Source organism: Tauraco erythrolophus, chromosome 8 (assembly GCF_009769465.1).
Source record: "Tauraco erythrolophus isolate bTauEry1 chromosome 8, bTauEry1.pri, whole genome shotgun sequence".
Lineage (NCBI taxonomy): Eukaryota > Metazoa > Chordata > Aves > Musophagiformes > Musophagidae > Tauraco > Tauraco erythrolophus.
Window position 1 is genome coordinate 26914867 of NC_141472.1, and position 27909 is coordinate 26942775.

General features: G+C 60.9%; 1 protein-coding gene across 1 annotated transcript; it reads left to right on the forward strand.

Annotated features, from left to right (window-relative positions):
• The first annotated feature begins 3299 nt into the window (after window positions 1-3299).
• On the forward strand, window positions 3300-13642 carry IHH (Indian hedgehog signaling molecule). Its single transcript, XM_086615720.1, has 3 exons — window positions 3300-3602; window positions 9586-9847; window positions 12981-13642. The coding sequence occupies exons 1-3, from the start codon at window positions 3300-3302 to the stop codon at window positions 13640-13642; spliced, it is 1227 nt and encodes a 408-aa protein (XP_086471846.1).
• Window positions 13643-27909: the final 14267 nt, after the last annotated feature.

The following is a 27909-nucleotide window of genomic DNA, read 5'->3' on the forward strand; positions in this document are numbered from 1 at the left end:
ATAAATTTGATTCCATAAATATTAGTTTTCGCAGGGTTTAATGAAGCCGTTATGCCGGGCACGGCCCAGCACCCCGACCCGTGCCCTTAATAAGGGCTCTGTGGCCTCGATTAAAGGGACCTTTCAATCGCTGTCAAGTATTTTTAGAAAAGGAAAAGAAAAAAAAAAAAAAAGCGAGAGAGAGGAGAAGAAGACGACCAAGGCAGCGAATAGGGAGAGGAAAATCCCAAACCCGTCCAGTGCAAAAATAGAGAAATAGCACCACCTAGACTGCAGCGCCCGGCTCCGCCGCCCGCTCGCCCTGCGCAGCGCCCGGCTCCGGCCAGCCCTGCGGGGCCTTGGGCCAGCCCCGTGCCCTCCGCCCCGAGCAGCCCTGGGAGCCCAGCGGGGTCCCTGTGGGATGCTGCCTCCTGCTCAGGGCAGGGAGAGGGGCTGCCGTGCTGGGGAAAGCCGAGGTGCAGAGGAAGGAGGGAGTCGGGCAGGTCCGGGAGGCAGGCAGGAGCAGTGTGTGGTGGCCGGGCGAGTGGCTGAGCGCTGTGGGAGATGCCATGAGATACAGGGATGGACACGGCATCTCTCCCACCTCCACTGGAAGGTAATTTCCCTCTGTGACCTAGTGCTGCTGCAGCGAACATCCCTTGCCGCCAGCTCCCCGAGCAGAAATGTCCCCACAAGCAGAAATCCCCCCTCATCCTCTGGTTTGATGGACCCTGTCACAGCCTCCAGCCACCTCCCCATACACCCAGCCTTGGCTGCCCTTTCGTGCCTGGGGCTCCTGTCCCACTTCGCCTCATGTGCCAGTGGGCTTTGCCTGGCAAGGACACGGGCTGGCATTGGGAATGCCGATGCTGTGGGCAGCAATGGACCCACAGTCTGCCTCAGCCCCCCTGGAAGGGGTTTGCGGAGAGCTGGGGCAGCGTTCCCAGCTGCAGAGCCACCCCTGCCAGCAGCACAGGGTGGTGGGGCTAGGGCAGGACCGGGGGTGTTTGGAGCTGGGGCAGTTCCTGGCGGGGCTGCTCTTCATCAGCACAGAGCTGTTAATGAGTGGGAGTCATTCTCCTCTGTCCCATGTCCCGTGCAGGAGCAGAGCCAGCCCTGCAGGTCCCTGCTGCAAGGGGAGGCGATGGACTCTGCACCCAGTGACAGGGCACTGTCACAGCTCGCTGCGGCCAGAGCCCATGCAGGATGCTGGGGCCCCTGCAATGGGTAGGAGCTGCTGTCAAGGACAAACCCAGCTCCCTGTCTGCAGCCCTGGGTCTCCGTGGGACATGAATGTTGTACCAGTAAGGGCTGGGTAAGGGCTGCTGTCAGCCCAGAGCTGCTGGGAGCAGGATAGACATGTGTGACATACACGCTGCACGCTGACAGGCTGCAGAGGTTGTTTGGAGGTCTGAGTTTGGTCACCAGCAGCCACAGGGCACTTCTGCCTGGGGATGTGCTGCATCCCCTGGACTCGGCCCCACCTCAGATGATCCTCTTCTCCACTCCCTTGTAGCAGTGATAAGCAAGCTGGGGCGCTGGCCTCATTCCTTCGGTGGAAGTACGAACCAGCCTAGAGGACCCCGTGGACATAGCCCAGGCTCCAGTATTCCTGTGCCTGTGATGCACAGAGAACTGTTCACCTTCTGCAGCCCTGGAAAGCCAGGGGCAGGGATGGGGAGTGGTGCTGTGACATGTCCCCTCTGCTCTCTCTATGCTGTTGATGCCCTTAAGGATGCTCCACCGGAAGGACCAGTTGAAGAGATGTGGAAGTGGGGTGATCTGAGGCTGCTGGCCAGACCCTCTTCCTCCACCATATGCATGAGCAGCAGGACAGCCTCACCACCCTGCACAGTGCCAGGACTTCACAGAGGCTCTGGGCACTGGTTTTGTGTACCATCAGTCCAAAGACCTGATGGAGCATGGCTACTGAGTACAAAAACCTGATGGACACACCTCTGGCCAGCTGCACTTTGCCTGCAGCTCCTGCAAAGCAAATGGTCCAATGAGGCCACTGGCTAGCAGCATCTCTCAAGCCCATGGGTGCTGCTGGCTCCCCTGTCTGCATCCCTCTTGCCCAGGTTGCTTGGTCCCACTGAGGCCAGCACAGCCCTGCAGCCAGAGCTGGACTTCTGTGTGTCCCTAGGAGTGACCCATGCCTTGTGCCCACTAAAGATCTGGTGAGGGGACATCCCTGGGAGAGTTGTGTGCTCAGGGGCATCCCAAGGCACTGCCTCACCTGGGAAGGTCCTAGGGAGTTAGAGGGGGTGCAAGCAGAGCTGTACCAGACGCCTCCCCGGCACACAGCTGGGGGAGAACCAGGGGGGCCCTGCAAGCCCTCGCTCCTGAAATCAGGGTGTTGTATTTACTTTCCCCTTTTGGCAGCTAGAAGGGGAAGCCCATCCCAGCCCCTCATTGTTGTCTCAGCGAGTTAATCAGATGCCATAATCCTGTTGTGGAAATATCGGGCCTCCCTGGAAACAATGGGGAGCGAGAATATTGTGGTTAAATTTCAACTAGCTGCCTCCCTGCTCTGTTTGATCCCCGCCCGCAGGCCCGGGCCCCTGGCGAGCAGGCGGCGCGGCGGGGGCCGGAGCCCCGGGGGTGCCACCCCGCGCCCACGCCGCCACGGGGGACCCCCGCGGGACGCTCCGGGGGGAGCGTGCGGCGGGGCCAGGCGCGCCCCCGGGCCGGCGGCGGGGCTGCCCCGGGGGGCAGGTGGCAGCGGGCACCCTCGGCGGGGTGGGCTGCGGGCCGCGGGGCTCGGCCGGGGGGGAGGAGGCTGCGGGCGGCCCGGGGCAGGTTCCGCGGGGAGGAGGCGAGAGAGGGAGGGCGCTGGGAGGCTGGGACACGGGCAGGGTGCGGTCCTGGCGGTTCCCGGTCCCGGATCTCTTCAATTTCCCCTCTCACTCCTGCCCGGGGAGCGGAGGCAGCGGCGGCTCCGGCTCCGGCTCCAGCCCCGCCGCGCTGACCGCCGGGGCGCAAACTGCGGGGGGCTTCGGCAGCGCCGAGCCCCGCGCCCCGCAAGCGGCCGCTCGCCTGCCAAAACAAACGGCGCTTCGCTATTTATTGCCGCCGCCGGGCCACGGCAGCTCAGAGCGGGCCGACACCGGCCCGCCGCACCGGGCAGCCGGAGCGCACCCGCGCCGGGCAGCCGCCGCGCCCCGCCGCCGCCGGCACCGGCACCGGCACCAGCACCTGCCCGCCGGCTGCGCGCCGCATGGGGAGCCCCGGGGCGGGCGGCGGGAGCGGCGGCCGAGCCTAGCGGGGCCCCCGGAGCCGCCGGTCCCCCGGGCCGCCCCGGGGCCGCCGGGCGCGCCATGAAGCCGGCGCGGCTGCTGCTGCTGCTGAGCGGGTGCGCGCTGCTGCTGGCGCCGGCCGTGCGCGGCTGCGGGCCGGGCAGGGTGGTGGGCAGCCGCCGCCGCCCGCCCCGCAAGCTCATCCCGCTCGCCTACAAGCAGTTCAGCCCCAACGTCCCCGAGAAGACGCTGGGGGCCAGCGGCCGCTACGAGGGCAAGATCGCGCGTAACTCGGAGCGCTTCAAGGAGCTCACGCCCAACTACAACCCCGACATCATCTTCAAGGACGAGGAGAACACCGGCGCCGACCGGCTCATGACCCAGGTACGGCCCCGCCGCCGCCCGCTTCTCCGCCCCTGCGCCGGGCACCTGCGGGCACCGGGGCTGCCCGGCAGAGCCCTGCGCCCCGCTCGCCTCGGGCAGCAGCGAGGGACCCGGCGCTGCGGCTTCCCCGTCCTGCCCCGGGCATCCCGGTGCCCGACCCGGGCTGCCGGCTGTGCAGCGCGGGCATCTCCCTTCGCCGGGCGCCGCACAGCTCTGCCCCTTCGGCTGGGCTGGGCGCGTCGGACCCGGAGCTGTGGCAGCACGCTGCGCCTTGATACGGCAGCACCCCGCTCCCAGAGCCGACAGCACGCTGTCCCGCACACCGGCAGCACCCTGTCTCCCGAGACGACAGCACCCTGCCCCGCTGCCCCCGGAGCCTGCGGCACCCATGGCTGCTGCACCCCGAGGTGTGCCCTCGTGCTTCCCAAACTGGGAGCGCCCTGCCCTGCTTTCCCCCAACCCATGTCCCGCTATCCCCTGAGCTGGCAGCAGCCTGCCCTGCTGTACCCCAGCCCATGTCCGACTGTCCCTTGAGGTGGCAGCAACTGGCCCTGCTACCCCTCGAGCCATGCCACACTGCCCCCTTTTCTGGCAGCAACCCGCCCCGCCAGCCCTCAATCCGGCAGCACCCTGCCAAACCACCCCCGAGCCGGCAGTGCTGTGCTGTGCTATTCCCCGATGGGGCAGCACCCTGCCCCGCAGCACCCATCCTGCCCTTGACCCTCTGCTCTGCCCAGCAGCTGGCAGAGCAGGCACCTGCCTGCTGGAGCTGCGGTGCAGAGCAGAGCCCGGTGTGCTGGCAAGGAGGGAATGGGCAAAGCAGCAAGCTGGGCTCCAGGAGCACCCTTGCTGTCCCTGTCCCCACTCTGCTGTCGAAACCCTGTGCCGTGCCTTAGTTCCTACTAACCCACCATTCCTACATGTCTTGGGTGGGATGGTGAAGGCTCCCTGATGGGGGCTGCCCCCAGCTTGCTGTGCTCAGGGACAGGGACAACCTGTTACTGCAAATGCTCTGCTGCAGCCAGCTTACGAGTGCCCTGGGCCAGCGGGAAGGAGGGGTGAGGGGGACAGAGGACGGCAGCGGAGCGGGGGGTGATGCTGGACGAAGGTTACTCTGTGTTTTAATATTGCCAGGAGAATGCCTGAGGGTTTCAGGAATGCAGATAAGGAGCCGCACGGCCTTGCTAAGAAACCTGGCCACCAGCCTCAGCACTGGGTTACAGCCCGAGCGAGCTCCTGGGGCAGGGAGGGAGCCAGGGCTGCCCCACTGATGGCTGCACCCCCTGGTCTGGGGCTGACGGGTGGGTGAGCGTGGATGGCCGTGGTGGCAGGCGCTGAGGGGACTCTGGGCATGGTTTCTGACTGAGGCGTTGGTAACAGCAGGAGGAGAAGCTGCTTGGGTGCTGGCTTGGGTGCTCTGCAGCCCTGCATGCCCAGGGGGCAGGTCCCTGAGGGCAGGGGCCATGGTCCAGGGTGGTTCTCAGACTGGGGACCGCAGCAGAGGGACTGAGACCCACTGTGAGGCAGCACCAAGCCTGGGGAGTTGCACGAGTCATGGTTGCTGGTCACTGGAGCCCTGGGGCTGGTCTGGAGCCTGCATCCCCCAGGGAACAGCCTCAGGGATACTGAGGAAGCGGTGAGCTCCTCTGGTCCATGCGCTGGGGAAGCGGTTGACATCGTATCGCTTGAATTGGAGGCAAGGGAGTGCTTCTGGCTGCGTTTGCTCTTGACAATGCTCCCACTGCCTGCCCTAACCCAGCCAGCGCCCCCCAGCACCCCTGGAAGAGGGAGGGCTCCGTGTCCCACCTACCAGCCCCACACTTCCCACTGTCCTGCTCCCTTGTTGGCAAGGTACCTGGAAGCTCCCTGGTCTTCTTGGAGTGCCCAAATGAGGGCTCTTACCCCAGCAGGGTCCCCGGCCACCACACATCCATGCACAGATGGGTACAATGGTGCCTTGGGCAGCTCTGCAGGGAGTTGTCCCCATTGCTGTGGAGGCGGCATGACTTCTGGTAGCTCACTGCCATCCCATAGCCCCCTGGATTTGTCCTGTGGCCCCTGGCTGTGGGAGATGTCCCCAGATCTGGGAGCTATGGCTCTGGCACCATACTCTCTGTTGCTATGGGTTGAGAAAGGCCATTGACCCAACTCCTTGTCCCTTCCCCCAGTGTGCTGGCTTTTACTGCTGTTGACTCACTTCAAACCTGTTTTCTTTCCCCAAGTCCAAGGGTCTGGGTGTCCCAGGCAGCCGGAAGATGCCGCCTGCTTGGGGGGGTGGGTAGTGCCTGCCTTTCCTTTATCGTTTCATCTTCCTCAAGAATTCCAGTGTGTTTGCTCTCGCTGGTCCCACTCGGAGGTGCTGAGATAAGGCTGGAGGCAGAGCCCGCCTCACCTCTCCCCAGCAGCCTGGCCCAGGAATGTCCCGGGCCCCCTGCCCCCATGGAGTCCCAACCCCAAGCCTCTCCCTACCCCAGCCATCATACCTTGCAGCCACCGGTGGCCCAAGTGGTATGGAGACCATCCTTGCAGTGATGAGGAATTGCTCATGAAGACCTTGGGACAGGACTCTTGGCTTCCTTTGGGAGAAACCTCACCTGGGGGAAGATGCTTGTGGGACCTCTCTTCTCCTGGCCAGCCTCTGGGCATGGGGATAGCTGTGGCCAAACACGCTCTATCCACAGCCCCTGTGCTGAGGCTGTGGTCTCACTTGAGTGTCCTGCGTATCTCTTCTGAGATGGCCATGGGGTCACTGCTGGCTGTGCCCTGTCTTGGTGCTGTGCCCTTCTTTCCAGACCTGCTGCCTTCCCAAAAGGGGTCTGGCTTCCCCCACAGGACGTGGTCCTGTCTTCAGTCTGGGCACAAGAAGAGAGACATGCCAATGCTGCTCAGCGGGGAGAACACCTCTGCTCATCCCAGCCCAACATCCCCAGGGTCTCCACTGTGATGTGCATGGGACAGCACAGAGACACTCAGCTCTGTGTGGTGGCATAAGGCCCCATCCTGCATGAGGTCTGGGGGTGCCCAGTCACCTGTGCCGCTGTCAGGACAAGTTGTGCCCCCTCTCACACACTGTTATCACCCACCTTCCCCCCAAACCCTGCTATATGCCTCTTGCATGTGTTTCAGCCTCCTGGCTGGACACCAGAGCAGTGCTGGGGCTGGTGAGCCATGGCCAGGGCTCAGTGCCACATGACTGAGCTTGGACATCCCACCCCAGTGTGGGGCCTACAGGGTCTGTGGGCCAAGGTGGCAGTTCCACGTCTTTGCTGTCACCTTGTGAGTCCTTGTGTTCACCCCCAGGCAGGAGGGGGACCATGTCACGTGGGCAGACATGGTCCCCCTGGTCCCTGAGGATGCTATAGCCCCTGTGGGCTATGCGTAGGAAGGAGGTGGGCTCTCCCTGCAGCCCCCATCAAGCACAGAGCTTGTGGACAGCCCATGCCCACAGATTTCTTGGTCCCTGGCTACCTGTCTGTGAAGGCAGCAGAGAACCTGGGCAGGCAGCATCCGACCCCACCTGCTCCCTGCCCATCTGTCCCTGCTCCCTGCTGCCCATGCCCGCTCCTTGCCCCTTACTGTCTGTTCCTTGCTCATCCCTGCCCATACCCAACTGTTGTTGTCTTCTTCCTGCCTACCCCTTGCCTGCTCCCTGCCCATCCCCACCTGCTTGCCCTTGCCTATCACTGCCTGCTCCCTGCCTATTCCTGCCTGTTCCCTGCCCATCCATGCCAGCTCCTTGCCCATTGCTGCCTCTCCGTGCCAGCTCTCCACCCGTTAGCACCTGCTCCCTCCCTGCCCGTCGCTCCGCGCCCGTCGCTCCCCGCTCGCTGCCCGTCGGTACCTGCTCCCCGCCCGTGCTCTGACACCTGCTGGCCACCAAAGGCACAGGCAGAGCCACCCGTCTCGGCAGCCCGGAGGCAGGGTGCTCCGGGGCCCTGCCCGCCGCTGTGTGCCCGGCCGGGCGCTGCCCCGGGCAGGGAGGGGAAGGTGGAACCTTTGGACAGGGGCTGCGCTTGGAGAGGAACACGCAGGGGACAAGGCAGCCCAGGTGGGTCCCATTAGGAAAGGGGGGCTCTGCCTCAGGGGCTGGCGGCAAGCGATGTCCCCAGCTGCGGACAGGGGTTGGAGGGTCTGAGTGTTTGTGTGTGGGCAGGGTGTCCCCAGAGGACAGAAGAGCTGGCAGTGAGGGCAGGAGGGGTGCCCAGAGCGAGGTGCTGGCATGGGAGTGGCAAGGGGACACTGGGGGCTCCCTACCTGCCTCCAACCCCGAACCCCCTTACTGCCCTTCTCTGCAGGGTCTCCATGGGGCCGGGGACCTTGGAGCTGCTTGTGCCATGTGCCAAGTGGCACCACGGTGGTGTTGACCGGGAACAAAAGTCGCTCCCCTCCCTCTTCCTCCTCCCCTCACCTGGCAACTGTTTGTCCAACACCTTCCTGGCTTATCTCCCCACACCCAGGGAGCTGTGGGACGAGGGCAGAGGTGCTCCCCGCCCCATGTGGGGCAAAGGCCTGCCTGGCACTGCCCTCCCCGGGGCCCAGACCCTGCCAACCACGAGTGGGTTTCCCTGAAAGCAGCAGCACCCACCTCCCCTGAATGGGAGCAGGTGCTTGGGGAACAGATGAGGGCCCATGGTTTTTGGGGGCAGCTCCCTGAGGAAGCAGTGCTGGGACATTTCTGAGCCTGGGGGGTGTAGCCAGCATGGAGTTTTATAGCCCTGGCTCGTGCTCGCCATGACTGCGTCTCATGACCCACGACATCCCGTGGCAGGGAGTTCCCGCGCTGAGCTGGGCATCGTACAGAAACGTCCCCGGCGGTGGCTGGTTTTTAGGCTGCTGCCCAGTCGTTTCATTTAATGCTTCCTAGAACTGGTCTCATGCATGACCAGGAATGCTCTGTCCTTAACCATGATTTTATAGCACTGTCTGGGACCCCCCAGCATCTCCTTTCCAGGCTACGCAATCCCAGTCCATTCACCTCGTTTTGTGTAGAAGCTCCCGTATTGCTTTTCCTACACCTTTTCTAGCTTTCCATCGCTTTTGCAGCAGGGGAAGGGGCCAGAAGTGCAGGCTGTACTTTTGCAAGCCAAGCACACAGGGGCTTGGTCCATCCCCAAGATGCCGCCGTGGCTGGGGGAAGCAGGCGTTGAAGCTGGGAGGGCTGTGGTGCAGGCGTTTGGGGCTGGCATCCCTCTGCTTGCTGGGGGGCAAGAGACCACCAGAAGGGGGATGAGGCAGTGCGGTCTGCTTGCTTGTGTGACCTCTGTGGCCACCAGCTCTGAGGCTTTTGTGATCTGCTGCTGTTCCTCAGCCCTGACTTTTCAGCCGTTGTGGCAGGGAGAGGTGGAGGGGGGCTTCACCCCACATCTCTTCTGCTCCAGCATAACAGAGCTCTTCGGTGGGTTTGGCATTTCCCACGCAAGCAGAGGCTGGATGAAGCTATGAGGCTGCCCAGTGCTGCGTCCTTGTGCCTCAGGACTTGAGTGATACCAAGCAAAGCTGTGCTGAGGACTGGACAGGTTGTTTCGTTTGTGTCTGGGGACCCTAAGGGATCCTGCCAGCCAGGAGGCAGCAGGGTCTCAGCTCCCACATCCTCCTCCTGTCAGCTGGGAGCCTCTGGGGCAGTGCTAGCATAAGGGAGGTGTCCTGGGAGCAGAGAGGATATTTCACCCTGACCTCTGCTGCCCAACAGGTTCTTCAATGAGCCAGGAAGTGGGGGAGAGATGGAAGGGGAAATGGGTACCCTGATGGAGTGCATACTCTAGGGAGATGCTGTGTCAAACAAGGGAGTATCAAGCACTGTGAGAAGTCTGGAGGGCATGAGATGGACGAGGCACCTCATGTTCTCAGATCTTCCTCTGCTGGGCCAAATGGTCTGGGGACCCAGAGAGGCTTCATGGAAACATGGTGGGATACAACCTGCAAACCAGGCAGCTAACCCCACGCTCCAAAAAGCTTTAATTGACTCTGCCCTTCTGCCCCACAGCGCTGCAAGGACCGCTTGAACTCCCTGGCCATCTCCGTCATGAATCAGTGGCCGGGGGTGAAGCTGCGGGTGACGGAGGGCTGGGACGAGGATGGGCACCACTCGGAGGAGTCGCTGCATTACGAGGGCCGAGCTGTGGACATCACGACCTCGGACCGGGACCGCAACAAGTACGGCATGCTGGCTCGCCTGGCCGTGGAGGCTGGCTTCGATTGGGTCTACTACGAGTCCAAGGCACACATCCACTGCTCTGTCAAGTCAGGTAAGGGTCGGGGAGGGGGCAGTGAGTGGGGCTGGGGGTCAGCCCTCCTGTTGCAACCTGCCAGAGTGAAGTGCTCCTGGGGGGGTGCTGGCTCTCGCAGCCTGATTTCCCTGTCTGGGCCAGACAGTCGGGTGGGCAGTGTCACACACCCATGGGCAGCAGTGCCATGGGGCAAATTCCCCATCTAGCTCCCATGGATCTGCAGCCTGACCCCACCCTCTCTACCCGCCTTCTTTTCCCACCCCACATGCCCTTTTCCCCTAGCCTATCCCCTCAGTCTGTTCATCTCATTTGTCCCCGGTGCTTCTGCCCTTGCAGTCCCAGCTGCCCACGCTCAGCCCCATCCAGCCCTGCCCTCTGCCACTGCTGGCTGCTCTTGAGCTCCTGCTGTCGCAGCAGCATCCACTCAGCCCTGACCGTCCAGAGTCGGGGACACCCAGGCAGGGACAGGCCAGGGTGCCCTGGGATCAGCTCTCTGCTGTGTGGAGAGGAGCGGAGCTGGGGGCAGAGGGAGCTGATCTGGAGCGAGGGACACTGTCGCCGCTGCCGGTGTTCGCTTCCCCCGGTGCGGTGCAGTGAGGGGGGGACGGCTGCTCTCGGGCCCTCCCCGTGGCCGGGACGGGACTGTGTGGGGTGCAAGGCCCCCCCCAAGCCTGGGGAGAAGCTGCCGTGCCTCGGGTGCGGCAGCCCCGAGCCCCGCGCAGCTCCCGCCGGAGCGGCGGCGCCGGCTGCGTGCGGCAGAGGGCAGCAGCGGCCCACGCACGGCACCGGCCGCACGCCGGGAGAGCGCCGTGCTGCTGCGCGGGCGCCTGCGTGCCCATATCGCGACAGGCTGAGGAGGGCTCCGCGTGTGCGTGGGTTTGCGTGGGCGCAGAGGCGACCTCGGCGGCTGCACGCACACGCACACTGGCACCTCGCCGGCCCACGGGCTCCGCGCCGCGGGACCCGCCTGCCCACGGAGCGCCTGCACAGGCACGGGGAGAGGGCTGTGGCTGCGCGCACGCACCCCCACAGGCATCCCCACGCACCCGTGTGCCACGCACCGCACCGCGGAGGTGCCGGGGCCGGTACAGCGGCGCTAACCCCGCGTCCCTCGTCCCCGGGCTCGGCTCCCACCGCGCTCTGCCTGTCCTACTGCCCTAGCCCGCGGCCAGCAGCCTGACACCCCCAGACGCCAGCCCGGCCCCCCGCGCTGACCCGCTCCCCCCGTGCCGATGCCAGGACGGGCGCAACGCCGGCCGGCGATGGAGTTGGGGCGACCACGCCACGGAGAGGGAGCAACGCGCCCCCCAAGAAGAGATATAAAGCGTGGGCGAAGGACCAGGGCTCCCGTGCCCCGGGGCACCCTGTGGGGCTGGCCGGAGGAGTGGAGCCAGGCTCCGAAGCAAGGACCGTGACCCCAGAGCCGTGGGGCTGGCCAGAGGAGTGGGGCTGTGCCCCTGGAGAAGGATGGAGGTTCTCGAATCGCGGGATGCTCCCCTGGACCAATCGAAGACGATGCCATGATCCAGGCAGCAGAGTGGGGCCCTGAGGCCCTGGAGGGCTTCTGGAGGCTGGTTACAGCCCCCTCGCTCTGCAGCGGCTCCTCAGGGCTCTGAGTTCCTCGTATTTATACCCAAGGCCACGGGGAGCCCAAGGGTGCATGGTGGAGGCTGCGGGGTGCATATCCTGACCCCCCCAGAGCTGTGTACATAGGGCAGCTGGGCTGCCTGTGCCTCTTAGTAAATGGCTTTTATTTTTGTACGGATGGCCACGTGGCCTGTTGTATGTATTGTGTCTCCTTGGGTTCCCCCCTGCACTTGTGCACCCCTTCATGCCCAACACCTGTGGCCCTGCACTTCTGCCAGGTGCCCCTCTCACCCTCCTGCCAGCCCCTCCCCTTGGCTCTGCCACCTGCCTGGGGATGTGGGGTGCAGGATTTGGGACCTGGACTCCGGGGCAGGCATGGGGCAGACACTGCACCTCGTCTGAACAATAAAAGGATTCTGTCCCAGAGATGGATGCCTTTCTTCATGGGCCTGGGGGCTGGGATTTGGCTCTGCCCAAGGGTGGGGAAGGATGGGAGGCAGTGCCATCTGGGTGGGCACACTCAGAGATTAGATGGAGGAGCTGGGAGAGGGCCTGGGAGGACAAGGCTGGGACTGTGCAGGGCCAGAAGCAGGACCCTAGATGAGATGCTCCTGGGAGATGGTGGGAGGGCATCAAATAGACACTAAGATGAGGATTGCTGGGGCTTGGGAAACCAGGGCTGCTGTGGGAGCTGAGCACCATTCTTTGAGAAGCCAGAAGCTGTGCTAAGTGCCAGGATGAGCCCCTGGTGACACTTGGTGACCTGCTGCATCTTTTCATCTGGGGAGGGGTAGGACCGCTGTGTGACCTTCCCAGGGGACAATCCCCAGAGTTTGGGTGCTTTACCCTGTGACAACCACTAGTGAAGCCCTGCCCAGGAGGCTGGTGGCTTTTGCCTGATGATGGCCACAGGCTGTGACATGACCCTGCAGCTCAGAGAGGGGATCGGCTGGCATCAGTGGTGCAAGGGCGAGCAGGGAGCAGGGCTGCAGTGCAGGGTGTGGGATGCTGTGGTGCTGGGGGAGGGCGCTGCACTCTGTGCTCTTTGTAGCATCCTCCCGGTGGTACCCAAGCCCAGCACTGCAGGGGATGAGGATGCCGTGGGCACGCAGGGTGTGACCAGACACTCTGGCCCTCAGCCTGCCACTGGCTCAGGGCTCTGCCTCCTCTCTTTAAAGCTTCTGGTGTTCCCTGGCACTGCCTTGTGTGTTCGGGCCTGTGGCTGTGCCCAGATCCTCCTGCCAGACAGGTTTCAGGACCTGGCTCTGCGAAGTAGTCCCAGCACCCTGGCACCACAGCGAGGAGCAGATGCTGCCATGTGTGTCTTGAGCCCCCCAGTGCCACCCCCAGTGATACTTTGGCTAGGGGAGCAGGTGCCCGGGGAGGCTGGACTGGTGGCTGAGGGCATGTAGGGGACCTGTGCACTTTGGTGGTCATAACAGGACGGAGTTATGCCCGGGTGGGCAATGCCAAGCAGCATGAGGGGGTCTCTGTGCATTGCAGGGGCATGATGCTGGGGATCGGGCAGATGGGTAACCCTCCTGTCCTCTCTCTCCCCGTGCAGAGCACTCAGCGGCTGCGAAGACAGGGGGCTGCTTCCCCGGCCAGGCACTGGCGACACTGGAGGACGGTGCCCGGACGCCATTATCGGCACTGCGCCCGGGCCAGCGGGTGCTGGCGATGGACGGGGCAGGCAGACCCACCTACAGTGACTTCTTGGCTTTCCTGGACAAGGAGCCCCATGCCCTCACCTCCTTCCACGTCATCGAGACGCGGGAGCCACCCCGACGCCTGGCCCTAACGCCCACCCACCTGCTCTTTGTGTCTGAGAACGCCTCAGCACCTGCCACCCGCTTCCGCCCCACCTTCGCCAGCCGCGTGCGCCCTGGACACTTCGTGCTGGTGGCAGCGGGGGGGGGTGGTTTGCAGCCCGCTGAGGTGGTGGGGGTGCGGGACCGGAGGGATGTGGGAGCCTACGCCCCGCTGACACGCCATGGGACGCTGGTGGTGGACGGCGTGGTGGCCTCGTGCTTCGCCCTGGTGCAGGAGCAACATCTGGCACAGCTGGCCTTCTGGCCACTGCGGCTCTACCACAGCCTGGTAGGGTGGCCAGGGGTGCAGGGGAATGGCATGCACTGGTACTCGAGGCTGCTCTACCACCTGGGCAGGCTGCTCCTGCCCCCTGACAGCTTCCACCCACTGGGAGTACCCCAGGCAGAGAGCTGAGGGTGCGCCCCGGCTGCGGCCAGCGCTGCTGGTGGAGGTGTTGGCCACGGAGCGGCTCACTGGGGGCCAGCACCTCCTCTCAAAGCTGGGTGCCCAATGGGGAGCTGCCTCTGGCCCTGCCTACTCGGGGCACAGCCACCTCCTAGTTGGAGGGCACCGGAGCTCCCTGGCACACCTCCTCCATGCCCACCGCCCCGTCCTCAGCCCCTGTTCCTGGGGGCAGGGGTGAGGCACGAAGGGCCCCCCCTGGGATGTGGGGTGCCCCCGGCTGGATCCACATGCTGCTATTTGTGTGTGTGCGTGTGCTGCGTGTGTGTGTGTGTGCAGAACTAGCTAACGACGGAGGTCGGATAGACGAGGGGGAGCTGGGCGAGGAGAGGGTCCACGGCTGCAGGCTGCTTCCAGAGGGCTCCCAGCCTGGCTGCACCCAGCAGGGAGGCTCTGAGAGAGGGGTCCCAGGACCCTTTGCCTGGATGGGAGAGCTGGCAATGCCATTCCCACCCCTGGGACATGGCGGCTGGGAGGAGGGTGACCCGGGTACTGGGACAGTGCCTTGCCCTTAGTCCTGACCGTAGGTGCAGGGAGGGTACCCAAAACCAGTCCTTGTGTGCCTGGGGAGCCTGTGCACAGGCAAGGCTGGCATGGGTCCGTGAGATCCCATGACATGGTGGCGAGAGGCTGGGGAGCGGGATCCTGAGCTCTGCCCCGGGACAGCACCATAGCCATCTGGCCAGGTGCACCTACAGGGACACTGTGACAGCACAGGCGGGCTCTGACTGGTGAGAGAGAGTTGAGGAGGCAGGTGGGCAGGAGGGTGCAAGTGCCAGCCAGGCATGGGCACGCACTGGTGGGAGCAGGGGTGGGGAGAGCCAGGGCTGCAGCCCCAGCCTGCCGGAGCTGGGGAGAAAACGCTCCTTCCCTTACCTTCCCAGCATCCCGCCCTGAGCTGCCTCAGCCCAAAGCCATGCCTTTCCCCCTTCAAAGCTAAAAAACTCCCCATGCTCCAGACCCTGCCTGGCCAGACCTCCCCGCGCACCCCCCCAGCACCCCAAACCCTCAGGGTAACTCATTGCTGCTCACCCACTCCCGGGACCTGGGGGGGTCCCATCAGTGCTTCAGCCATGGGCTCCCCACCTCAAATCCTAGCTGGAGCCTCAGCCTCCCCCGGCTCCATGTTAGCAGAGGTGAGGGGGCTGGGGGCAGGGGGGGCTGTGACCTGTATTCCCCCTGCAGCATCATGCGTCTTTATTTATTTATCTGCTCTTTGTATGTACCATAGATGGGAGGCAGCGTGGGCGCGTGCAGGGAGAGATGGACACGGGTGGGGGGGGGAAAGCTGTTTGGTTGGGGGGGGGAATTTTTTTTTTTTTTTAAACCAAAAGCAGAAATTATTTAAAGTTTATTTTAAAGCACAGTTTTTATGGTGATTGTTGTCCAGGGTGAAGTGAGAGAGCGTGAGTGCGGCCAACAACAGGTGTATTTTTGTCTCTTCACTGGATGTACCTTTCCTGGTCGAGGACATGGCCCAATAAATCCATCGTCTCCCAGGTGGGCGCTCTGAGCTCTGGTGTGGGGAGGGCAGGTAGGGGTGCCCGTCATAAACAGGGCAGGCAGGGACAAAGCTCTCTAAGAGCAAGAAGTTTCCACTCTGATGCCCCCACCAGCAAAGGCAAGCTCTCCCTCCCCACACCCCATTCCCAGGGGAGGTGGGAAGCCCCTGGGTAGAAGAGAGGTGGCAGGAGTGACCCAGCCTACATGGGACCAAGTTGTTACTGGGACCACCTGGAAAACAGGGCAAGTGAGGAAGGACATAGGAGGGACAGCCACTGCAGGACTGTGAGGGACACTTCTCCATCCCAGTCTGGGCCCATTGTCCCAGTGCCTGGCTGTGCTGGAACACCCTTCCCCATCCTCTCCATCACCACAACTTCCGCTATCCCAGTGCTCCTGGAGAAGGTGGATCCCCTACCCTGCATGCCAGGGTTCCAATGTTACTTTAGCCCAGTGCTAGCCACTGCTGGCTCTGTCCCCTCGCCCCTTGCCAGCCCTGTCCCTGCTCCACCCCATCCCCATGACCGTGTGCCCTATGCTCAGCCACCTTGCCCCAAACTCCTTGGGGGGCTGGGTGCAGGGTGCCCCCAGGGCTTTCACTGGACCTTGCAGCATGGCGAGTGCAGAGCAATTCGGCAGCAGGCTGTCAGCGAGGGCCGTCATCATCGCGGCTAATTTAAGAGCTCTGCGAGGCGGCTGAGCTAATTTAATTAGGTTCTTATTACAGAGAAGGACAAATTGGTCCCCGGGGGGGCCATGGGGTCAGGCTTTCGAGAGGTGCTTTATGGAGTGAAATTTCAATCAGACTGCCGTTGTGGCTGGGGGTGGGGTGGGCCGTAGGCAAGGAATGGATGGGGAGAGGAGGTGCCCTTTGGGGTGACCCATGGCGCTGTGGGCAGCCCACCTCCGGGCCCAGGTTTTTATGGTATTGAGTATGGGGGAACAGCTCTTTGCCTCGTTATGAGGATGCTGCAGGGTGATGGAGGGGCTACTTTGGGGTGGAAGCAAGAAAAGTGGAGGGGTCCTGGCTCTGGGCCAGCCCCAGGGCAGTGGGAGGAAAGAAGGACCCTCATAAATAAGATTCTGGGATCTGTCCCCTCCTGAAGCCCCATTAACTCCCCCATAGCACCATAAAGCCTCAAGGCGAGGCTAGTGAGGACAAAATGATGTCCAGCTGACAGACAGGATTTAGGAGGGGGTCTTCCCTCCCTGGATGTGCCCCCCCTCTTAATCTCTCAGTCCTGAGAGAGCCAGGGCAGCAGGCTGCCCTACATCTCCTGGGCACCTGAAGCAGTCCCAGCTCCCAGGATGCCAGTCCCGGGGGGTGTGGGGGTCCCATCAGAGTCTCTGTTGGGTGGTGATGGATGGGGATGCTGGTGGGTGGCCGGCAGAAGGGCAGGGCTGGAGGATACCACAATGGATGTCTCTCCATCAATTTGTCCTCATTACCATGTGAATGGTGGGCGGGAGGGAGAGGGAGGGCATGTGGCGGCAGGAGAAACCCCCCACATGCTCCCATCTGGGGTAGCATGTGTGTCCCCCGCATCCTTCCAGCCCTGTCTGAGCGTGTTAAACCAGCGCCAACACTCCCCCGCGGCCCCAAATTCAGGGGAGGAGAGGTACCACCCCCTATTCAGAGCCTTGAAAAGACTACAGGGTCCGATGCTGTTAACAAGGGGGGACCCCATCCCCATCCCCGCCTCTCCCGTCTGTCCCTTGCTCCATGGCCTTCTGCTGTGGCAGCACCAGCCAGCCCTGCTCCCAGCCACAGGCTGGCACTCCAAGTGCTGGGATCCTGGCGGTGGGAGGGGCGGGGGGCATCGGGGCTCAGGGAGTGGGAGTGGAGCACAGCACCCCGAAACATCTCGTGTTTGTGGGGAACTGTGCCTTCAAGCATCGCGGGCAGGAGGTGACGGCAGGGTGGGGATCTTGCAGGACTCCAAGACCAAAACTTCCGCCGGGAGGGGGAACAGCTCCAGGCAAGGAGGTGGATTGTCCCCATTGTCCAGGAGCTCTGAGTCCAACCAGGTCCTCATGGCCCAGGCTGTGATGGTGATGGGGGAGGTCACCCCGAAACGTCTCGATCTGAGGGCATCGGGACAGCAGAATGTGGAGATCCCCCTCCCAGCGAGGACAGATGAACTCATAGCCCGAGCCCAAAAAAAAGCCCAGGAAGGGCAACCCAGCCCGACCCAGCCCTGCACGCTGAGGGTGCCCGCAGAGGGAGCCCTCGCCAGCCTCCCACGCTCGCTTGCATTAGCTTAATTTAGCTTAATGGCTTTCCGGAGCGCTGCTGCACTGGGGGCAGGACCCTGCTCTCTGCAGAGCTGTTAGGGTGAGGGTCCCAGCGCCCTGGCCCACGGGAGCCCCAGGAGGGTACGTGCTTTGGACTGTGGAACCCATCCTGTGCCCCAAACTTCTCCACCACCTCCCTCTGTGCCCTCGGCCACCCCCTTCCCGCCCCTCTCTCTACGTTGCTGCGGCACCCAAGTGTGGGGGCAGTGTTGGGAGCCCTTCCTCCACTGCAGGGGTTCCCTGCCCCTCTCTAGAGCCCCTCTCCCTGTGCTTGGCAGCTTCCCTCGGGCAGGGATGAAGGTGCTTTAGCAGGCAGCTGCCTCTGGGAGTCACAGAGTCCTGTACAGACAGGGACAGACAAACACACACAACCCCCCACCTGCTGCACACATACCTTTGTCCCAGGGACAGAAACATGACCACCACTTCACCCGTCGGGCTTGGACACCCCTCAGCATCACCATCCAATCCCTTAAATTACTCACTTTCCAGCTCGGATATTTTATATCCCAGGCAGTGTCTGAAGCACCCAGGTGTCCCTGTGCCCTGACCTCTCTCCCCTCTAGGGACATGCAGGGGGACATGCACATGGCCCATGGTGACAGCACAGGGACTGTGAGGACCACAGGACACGGGCACCCTGGGGCAGTACCCACCTCTGCACCCATACCCACCCCATCTCCTCGGTGCAGAGAGCATGCTGAACCCATGGAGGGGCTGACACCTTCTCACCCCACCCAGAGCAAGCCCTGCCAACCCTCCTGCTGAAGGAGCACCCTCTTGTTCCCTCTCCTACATCACAGGGCACACACTGCCCAAAGCCCACCTTTTCCTTCCTGTATCCCCTCCCCGCTGCAAGGCTGGCAGAGCTGGGGTGATGCTGATGGTCCCCCACCCTCTGCAAAATGTAGGGCCAGGCAGGGGCAGGACCGTGGTGGGGGTCTGGCAGCAGGCATCAGCCGTTACCTCACACACGGTCCGGGTGCAAGACGGGGGGCTCCCAGCACCGTGGGAGCAGCCAGCAGGATACAGCCCTGAGGGAAACCCCGCAGCCATCCGGCACTGACCTTCGGCAAGTGGCTCTGGGTGCCCCGGGAAGCGGGATGAGGGTGTGTGAGTATGCGCCTGTGCACAGAGGACGAGTAAGAATCTAATCAGGGTCCTTTTCCTTAATAAATCATTCATCTTAATCCAACGCCCTCCCTCCTGCTCTAATAACTCCTGGCGCTGGGCCTCACAGCCACAACAATGCGGCTAATGGAACGATTTATTTTCATAATGGTGCTGGTGGGGAGAAGGGGTGGCTGGAGTGGGGGCAGCATGCTCCGGGGCAGGAGTTTCTAATTAGTGAATGAAATTTGATGTAAGGCTGGAGGAAGATGGATTCGCTGCCTGACAAGGGGCCTTTCAGCTCATCAAAGTGCCTGAACAGGGAGGTAAATTAAATTATTTCTAATTCTTTACTAACCTCCAGGGAGTCACCCTTCCACCAGCGAAAGGTAGGTCCGTTCCTGAAATGAAGAAGTGCTTCAAGAACAGAGGTTGAGTGGAAGGGATGGGGCTCTGCAGAGGGATGGGGATGACAAGACGGGATGGGATGGGACAAGGGAGCCGGACAAGCTGCCAGGGAGTTTGCTGGAAGGATGGGGAGGGAAAAGTTTGCTGGATGGTGGTGGAGGGAGGCATCGCGTCGGTCAATAAATGAACAAATCCAAGGACTAATGACTAACTTGTTTCAAGTCTTCCATCCATGCCTATCACCTAACCAGACCTGGAGCAGGGCTGTAGAGCAGCCAGTGCTGGGGTGGAGGGGATCAACCCGACAGCGAGGAAATGACATCCCAATCATCTGGGGGATTTGAGCAGGGACAGCACTTGGTTTTGAAGGGGTGACTGGTGCTGAAGCAGGTGGAGAGTCCAGTGCAAGGAAATGCTTCAGCAAAGACCCTTGTTCTCATGGTTCTTCTGTACAATTTGAGGCCAATGCCAGTGTTATTAGTGCTCATGGTGTGAAAGCTGTTCTTGGCATGCATAGTGTTTTTTTCTAAATCCCCAGCTCCTGGAATCCTGTGATGGAGACTCAATTTTTTACAGAGAGTAAGTGCACTCCCTCCTAGCACTCCTGCTTGCAGAGGGACCTTGCTGTGCCAACTTGCCACTACCCCAGATGTCTCCAATACCTGATTGTGAAGAAAAAGGTTTGGTGCTATGGCTGAAACCAGCCCCTGGCTCTCCCTGCGACAGGGAGCTGCCCTGAAAACATCCGAGGCTGCTCCACAGCTCCCCTTCCTGAGGGGCTGAGGAAGCCCGTTCAGGGACAGCAGATTGGTTCCTAGGGCACTTTCCGTACAAAATCATGGTCTGAATTTCCCACAAGATCTCCTGTCCGTGCACTAACCACTCTCAGCATCATCAAGCAGCCACAGTCGCAGCACAGCCCAGGGAGGGAAATAGGGGGAATAAGGGGGCTGTGTCTTATTGCAAGGGGCTGTGGAGGCACGGAGAGAGCCAAGACCCTGCAGTGGTGCTGAGGCTTGCTGCAGGCTGGGACACACGGTTCCCTCCCCACGGCTGAGCTAGGTGGAGCTGGGACAGGCGCAGAGCCGACTGTGCTGACCCAACACTCCAGGAATTTAATTTGTTTAATATATTCCCTGGGAAAGAAGAAAATAAATAAGTGGCACCGTGCGTGCCCCCATGTCTCACTCTCGCAACAGAGGTGTCAGCTTAACGAGCTGAAGCCCTCAGCCTGATTAACCAGCCACTGCTCCTGCTAATAGGGAGCCACCAAACAGCGTGATTGATGTCCAGAGAGCATTAGCCCTCGCAGCCTGGCGCTGGAATGGTGGGTGGGGGCACCGTGCCTGCGCCAGCCCCCTTGCTCCTGCCCTTGGTACCCAGGCCCAGGTCAAGGGCAAGTCAAAGGCTCCCTCTTGCCCCAGGGCAGATCATCCTGCCCCACCTCTGTGGCATAGGCAATGCCCCAGGAGATGGAGCTGGGGCTGGTTTTTCCTCTGAAGGCAACGACAGGCTGGTGACTTCCCATCAGCTATGGGACTGTGTGGCAGCTCTTCAAAATGGGGGCTGAGGGCCAGGGCTGTGCAGAGGTTTTGTGCTGAGCTCTAGGTCTCAGCCACGCTCTCCTCCATGGCCTGGGGTAGGGACACTTGGGGACACTGAGGCACAGGGACATGCTGGAGGCCATGATGACATTCCAGGGAGGAGCCCAGGAGTCTTGTCAGGTCCTTAGAGATTTTAATCCACTGAGCCCTTACCATACTACTAGGAAGAAAACCCAAGTGTCCTGACCCCCACCTTGTGGCATCCATGCCTCTCTGAGCCCCTTCTGCAGTCCTGTTTGCCCGTCCCTCCATCTGTCCCCTGTCCCTTCCTCCTTATTGAGGTGTCCCTGGGTTTCACCACAGAGACGTCACCCACTCCTGCCATCCCTCTCCCACGGCATCACCACCCCCTGCCCCCACCTTGGGAAAGGGTTAATCAGCAGCCAGGGAGACAGGGTAATAAATGGTCGTTATCTCGTTAATGAGCTGACATTAATTAGAGCCCAAGGTCCTGGGAGGAGCAGTTGATTTATCCGGTCACCCTGGGAGCAGGTTAGGAGCTGACTCAATGGAAAGACCATTAACAGGGAAGAGGTGAGGCTGTGCTGCTGTGGGGGGTTTACCCCGCACTGCCCTCCCTGGAGCCAAGCCCTGGCTCCCCTCCCTCCCAGGGAGCAGCTCTGGCCTTGAGACAAGACCTAGTGAAGCAAAACCAGAAGATCCTGGAGGTGACAGGAAAAAGCAGTGCTGGTGTATCCTCTGGTGTATCCAGCAATGGGGGTGCTGGGGGGAGCACAGCTTGGCTGTGCCAGTGACATGTGGCTCTGGGCACAGTGTGCTGGGCAAGGGCTGTGGGAGCTGGGTGTAGGGAAGCAGCAGGAAGGATGCTGGGCATTCAGTTACTTCCCAGCTTTCTCAGATGATGCTGGGTTACAGGGGAAGCTGGCTGCTTAGCCTCTCTCCCCCTGAAAGCCAAGTCCTGGGGTGAGGACAGACATTGAGGCTGAACCCAGGTGCTGCCAGAGCTTGTTTTGGGAGCAGTAGGATGGAGGAGATCTCTGGGTGGGTGCTGTGGGCTCATGGTGTTTCAGGATCTAAGAGGAAAGGGGTCAGGGGCTAATGGGACTGGAAATGTAGCAGTCAGACCCTGGGTCCTTGCAAGAAATGGATCTGAGCTGACCGTGTGTCCCTGTCTCCAAGGCATGTGTTTACAATGGGACAAGCTGTCTGTACCCAAGGCTGAGCACCTCTGTAGTGCATCACTGCGCCCTGGGAAGCCGAGCCAACAGCTAATAGAGGGGGCTCTAAGGCATCCCCTGCATGTGCCCTGCAGCCATGTGGCCAGATCCTGCAGGATGCTGGTGCCCCAGCCCTTGGCAGTGGCTGTGTGCTGGCATGAGGTGTGACACTCCAGAGCTGCCCTGGCTGTTTCTGTTGGGGGCAGGCACCATCCCTGCCCCATAAACCTTCCTGTGCCGGTTTGCCATCCCACTGCCCCAGGATGGGAGCTGTTCACATGTTTTTCTGCTCAGCCTCGCTGAGTCCCATCAGAGATGGGGCTGCTTGTTTGAGGAATTGCTTAGCTAAATAAACAGCTGCTGAGAAACCCCTGCAGGAGACCTGTCTAGGAGGGGCTGAGCCATGTTTGCTTTGCCTATTAACCCCTTCGCTCAGGGCAGGTACCTGGGGCTTGGTGGGGAGGGAGGTGTGAAGGCTGGGTAAGGGGGGGGGAGGGGGGGGGGCGGGGAGGGGGGCTAGCTGCGTACCACACTGAGCCAGTGCTGGGACAGGAGGATAGCGGCATGGGGACTTCTGCCTTCCAGGACAGATCCCTGCCTGTTGGACCGAGCAGCTGATGTGCCAAGATGGGGAAGCCCTCCAGAGCCTGTGGCTGGCTTGGAGGTCCCTGGGATGGGCAGGAGCAGGCAGACCCATGCGGGAGGGAGTGCAGGCAGAGACTGAGCACAGCACTCCTGGAAGCAGACAGGGAGGTGACTTCAGTGATGTGCCATCACCAGAGCAAGGGGAGACCTCTGAACACAGATGAGGAGCCCTGTGAGCATTTCTGTGGGGCTCTGCTGATGGACACACCGCTCCCACGCCAGCAGTGTGGATGTCTCTGCTGGTGTTTCGGCAGGGAAGATGGCCACCGAGCAGCCTGGGACCCTGAGGCTGGCTGTGCCAGCTCTGAGGCTGCGGGGCTGATTAAGAGCCATTATCTGGTTGGGTAACAGGCCCCGGGCCACTTGCAGGTGACTTCAACTGTTCATTTAGTCACAAATCACTGTGGGGCTGGCAGTTTATTTACCTTCCCCACCAGCCTCCTGTGGCTTCCCAGACTCCAGAGATAGCGGGTGGCCCTGCTGCAAGGTGCAGGGGAAGGGCAGCATCCCACTATGGGCAGTAGTCAGGGCTCCCATGAAAGCTGGGACACTACAAACTGGAGCAGGCCAAGGATTCTTGCACCCAGTGCTTCTCACCAGGGGCTCAGCCTGCTCTGGACTGGAGAGTGGGATATTTCTACAGCCCTTCTCATGGATCAACGTCTGGGGAAACCCCTGCAAGCAGGGCTACGGCCTGTGTCTCCAGCATTGCTGATGCTTCTGGGCTGTATCTCTCCACTAGCTGACTTGGGACTTTGAAGTGCTGCAAGATGACCTGAGGCACCAGGACTAGAGCAGCAAGATCTGCTGCTCTCTGAGAGATGCTTTAAACAAGGTTGTTGAACTGTAGATCTCTTACATGGAAGTAGTTTCTGAAGCTGGAAAGCTCTGGTGGCTGTGACCCGGGGAGCAGTTAGTGCTTAGCAGGTGGATACAGCTGTCCTGGGGACAGGGAGCTCTTGCAAGGCTTAACAGCTTGAGACTGGGCAGAAATCTGGATGCCTGCCACCTCTCTGGGACTGGCTAAGCACACCGGTTCCTGCATTGGTCCCTGTCTGAAAGGTAACTTCTATTCACTGAAGGCAGATGGTGACCCAAACCCACCAGAAGGACCTGATACTAAATTGTGCATCTAGAAACAGCCAAAATGACATGTGAAGTGGAAATCAAGACTCAGCCCCAGCATGGGTCATGTCTTCATCTGGTGTCTGGGATAAGGACTCTTTTCTGGGAAAATAAAGTCTGGTCCCAGTCGGTACTTTTTTTTTTTATCAGGGTATGGATTTTCCTCGGCACTCTTGACTTTGATCTTGGGGCAGTTGGGTTTGCTGAAGGACATTACGTTGCTTCCCAAGGTGACACTGAGGAAGTGGTGGGGCTGTAAAACTGAATTGTGCTCCCAAATACTACCTGTGACCCCCATGGCTCATTTCTGAGAGCTCAGGCACTGCTGGTAACAGCTTGGGGAAGGGTGTGAACTGCTGGAGATAGTGTTGTGGGTCTCTACAGATGCCAAAAACTTGTGTGGCTGTTTTGCCAGAGCTGATTTTTGGTGGCCATATGGGTGTTTGCTTTTCTAGTTTTTCTGCTGCTGCTTGACCTCGCATGGATGGAAGTTTCATGGAGACAATCCATTTGAGGCTACGGAGGCAGCAAAGAGATCTCCAGTTGTGTAGCTGGGCACCTTCACATCAGCAATAAACAGCTTTGCAAAGCTTATGTACACCTTCACAGGTGCTGCTGGGATTGCTTCATTCAGGTGGCTGAAGAAAGATCAGGCTCCAAACATCCAGCTGAGGCACATCCAGAAAACCCCTTAAAAATGCCTAGACAAATGAAAGAGTCTCAGAAATCCTTGGTCTGAGTTAGCACTCCTGGTGCTGCCTATTGCCCGGTGAGGGATGTTGTGATCAGGGCCCTCCCGGAGAGATAAGGGAGCTGAGGAACCTTGCTGCTGCCCGGGCAGCATGGACCTCCCACTGGACTGCACTTACTGAATGGGAGTAGACTAAGTGGTTAAGTGTGGAGGCACCTTTAGGGCACAGTCAACATGAGGTGCATGAGGCAGGAGACAAATAGAAATGTTGATGGGGTAGGCTTGAGGCAGTGAGGGATGTGGAGACGGGAGAAGCACCCTGGCTGATTCAGGGCTTTCGGGTGGTCCATCTAGCTCTGTATGGAACTCAAGAGGTCTGTCCTGGAGGTGCACAAGATCTTCCACAGCAGCAAGGTAGTGTTTGCTGGCCTGTTTCACAGAGATGGTCACCTTGGGAGGGCTCTGCTACCTCTGGGTGAGCAGAGGAGGCCCTGGGGTAACAGCACAGGGTGAACTGTGGTGGGAACTGGAACCACTATGGTGCTGTCTGGGAATAGCCCCCCTTAAACTTCACTTTTTCCTGAACTGGGGTGGTTTCTTGTGGCAGCTCCTGTCCATAGTGCCCTGCATCCACAGGCCGTGGGAAAGAGGTGTTTCTCTGGCTGATATCCTGGGGTCTGCAACCTGTGGCTGGTGTTCAGGGTTGTCTTAGATCCTCTCTGGAGATGTTCCTGTAGAGGAAGGATGCTGGGCAGAGGTAAGGGACCAGGCCACAGTCACGTTCACTTATTACAGTCCTCAGATCTAGTTAGCAACCAGGTGAGCTGTCACCAGCAGACTTGATGGATGGGGAAGAGAGTTCCCTCCTTCCTGAGGCGGGAAATGAAGCTAATCAGACCTCGGACACCTTAATCCAGCTCTGATCTGATTAATGGCCCTGAAGACTGTGAACTCATCAGCACCCTGGCATCTATCACTGCCTGCATCCCTCCCCTTCTGCCGGCTACCACCCGGCACAGCACAGCTCTTCCATGACAGCTCTGAGCTCTGGCTCTCTGCCCTGCATGGTGTCGGCTGCCTGCTCCAGCCCTGGACAACCCTCTTGCAGAGTCCCAGTGTCTGGGTTTAACTCACCTGGAGGAGGGAACTCCCTCCACGATTTTCCTAGATTTCTGTATTGGGATGTTTCCACTCAGCTTTTATGTCTGATGTCGGCAAAGATTTCTTGCTTGTGCTATTCAAAGGCTGCAGCTTGGCTACTTGTACTCACCTCACCTTGGGATCAGTGAATTGGGCACCAGCCTGGGCTGCTGATCCCTGGAAGAGCTGTTTGTCTTTGGAGAGCTCCCTTGGGACTTCCACAAGGACTGTAGGGCTGTGGCTGGCTACCTTCCTGTCTGCACCCCACGATGGTTGCTTTGGTGGTGACTTGTCTATTGTGCCCCAGTGCAGCAGCCCTCATGTCTGCCCTGGGTCTCAAGGCATGTTCCCTGTGTGGAGCTAACAAGCCATTGCAAACCTTGGAGCCAGTCCGGGGCACTCAGATAAGGAAATGGTGGCTCCTCCCTTGCTGCTGTCACTGTTGCTGGCTGTTGACCTGCAGTGGAAGAGTTGTCCTACTGTTCCCTGGATACTTGTTATAGTTTTCCCCTGTGCTTGGGAACCTGACTGCTCCTTTCCTCCCCAATTCCTGTCCTGCCCGTGCCTGCTGCTTGGCAGGGCTGGCTACTCACATGGCTGGAAAGAGAAGGGGCTTGGGATCCTTTTGCTTGGCAGGGACATTGGCTTGTGTCCTGGGAAAGTAGAGAGGGATGAATGCGGAGGGGACAGAAGAGCCCTACAGCCTCCCTGATGGTGGAGACATGGTATAGGAACAGGCACAGGGATGCTGGGGATAGAAAGAGACACTTTCTACCTTCAGTATCCTCTGTCCAAGTAGGGTGTGTTACTGTGGGGTGACATCCCTCCAAATCCCCTTCTGAGCAAATCTAGCACTAGGCTGTCCATGGGGCTGATTCCTGCCCTCCTCCCTCCCAGGGAGGCAGTTGGAAAAGGGCTGTTGCGTCTGTTCCCACAGAATGATTTGGGGCCACCCAGTAAAGCTCGTGGGTGCTGGGCTCAGACAATGGAAGGAGGAAGTTGTCCCACACATGAGACCTTTGGAGCTCCTTGCAGTGGGATCACATGTGCATAGGGAGCTAAGCAGGCTCCAATCCTGACTGGATGGGCATGGGAAAGAGAAGCCCCTGGGATTACCGAGCAGAGACAGCACAAGAGGCTGAGGAAGGCCCCAAATGTCCCTGCCTTTCTCCTCCCGGGGCATCTGCTTGCAGGCTCTGTGGGACACGGGGGTTGAACCCATCTCTTGCTCAGGGAACACGGCTGTGCTGGAAATGCTGAAGAGAGAAGAAATACAGGGATAGGAGCTCCCTTTAGCCTTTATAATATTTAGGCAGGGCAATAGCAGCTGCCTCACTTACCTCCCAAAGAGCAGAACCTGTCATTGGACACAAACAAGCAGAGGCTTGTCTCACTGTGCCAGCATAACACAAAAAGGTGGGACCCAGAGACAGACAGATGCGGGCCCTTGATGCCAGAGACCACAGATGCACTTGCGTGCATTCTGCCTCTCCATGAAGGCTAGTGCCAGGGGGTTCAGCTCTGTTCCTGCTCATCACATCTCCCAGATCAGCAAAGGTTTTCCTCTCTGTCCTTCCCTGGTGCCATTCTCCAAGCTGTGTCTTGTCTGGGAAAGATAAGACTGGGCAATTAACAATCTACCTGTAGACACCTGCTCTGTTGGCGTTTTGGTCAGACATGGGTAATAGAGGGTGGTGGTCTCTGTGTGTCCAGCTCAGGTCCACTAATCTCCCTGGCCCAGAGTGGTGCAATGGGAAATGGCACAGCTGGGCACTGCCCGTGATCCCTGGTGATGGGGTGTGGAGGAACCTGCTGATGAGGGAACACCTCTTCTGCCTTCCCAGCTAGGTACTCTCCCTGCCAAGTGCCTGGGCGCTCTGCAGAGCCAGGGCAGCACTGGAGCCCAGCAGGGCTTCCCCGACGCGTGCTGAAGTCCACCTTGTCTCTCCGGATGTCCTCCAGCCGCTGCAACTACAGACCCGTTTCCCCACTGAGGGCTTCTACGGAAAGCCGAATTGGCTCTGGATCAAGATGAAGGACTCAGTGCCCTGGGCAGTGGGTCCTGCAGGCTGGGGGCACCTCCTGGGTGTGGACCAGGGCTGGGATAGGCTGGGGAAGGGGCAGAACGGGCTGGGTCAGGCCCCGGAGCGTCCCCGCTGCTGTGGCCGGGGGACGAGGAAGCCGGAGGAGGGAGGCCGGCGGGGAGCCCGCCCGGGGCCCGCGGGGAGGCAGGCCGGGCTGGCGGGGCGGGGGGCCGGCGCGGAGCCAATGGGGAGCTGGGGCAGGTGGAGGGGGGGTTAAAACCCCCCCCCGGTGCCGGCAGGCGAGCGAGTGCCCGGGAGGAGGAGCGGAGAGGAGGGCTGCCCCCGAGGGCAGCCCCGCGGAGCGCGGCGCGGCGGGGCCCCGCGGGTGGATGCCCGCCGGTGCTGGGGCTGGCCCGGGGCTGCCCGGCCGGGCTGTGCCCTGGCAGGGGAGCGGCGGGGTGCCGGGGCGCCCGGCGGCTCCGCACGGGGCCGGGCC

What these genes read in the sequence shown, in the direction of transcription:
- IHH (XM_086615720.1), top strand. Translation starts at nt 3,300, where the DNA reads ATGAAGCCGGCGCGGCTGCTGCTGCTGCTGAGCGGGTGCGCGCTGCTG. An exon ending in CCGACCGGCTCATGACCCAG is followed by an intron (nt 3,603 to 9,585) that starts GTACGGCCCCGC and finishes TCTGCCCCACAG; the next exon opens with CGCTGCAAGGACCGCTTGAA. An exon ending in CCACTGCTCTGTCAAGTCAG is followed by an intron (nt 9,848 to 12,980) that starts GTAAGGGTCGGG and finishes CTCCCCGTGCAG; the next exon opens with AGCACTCAGCGGCTGCGAAG.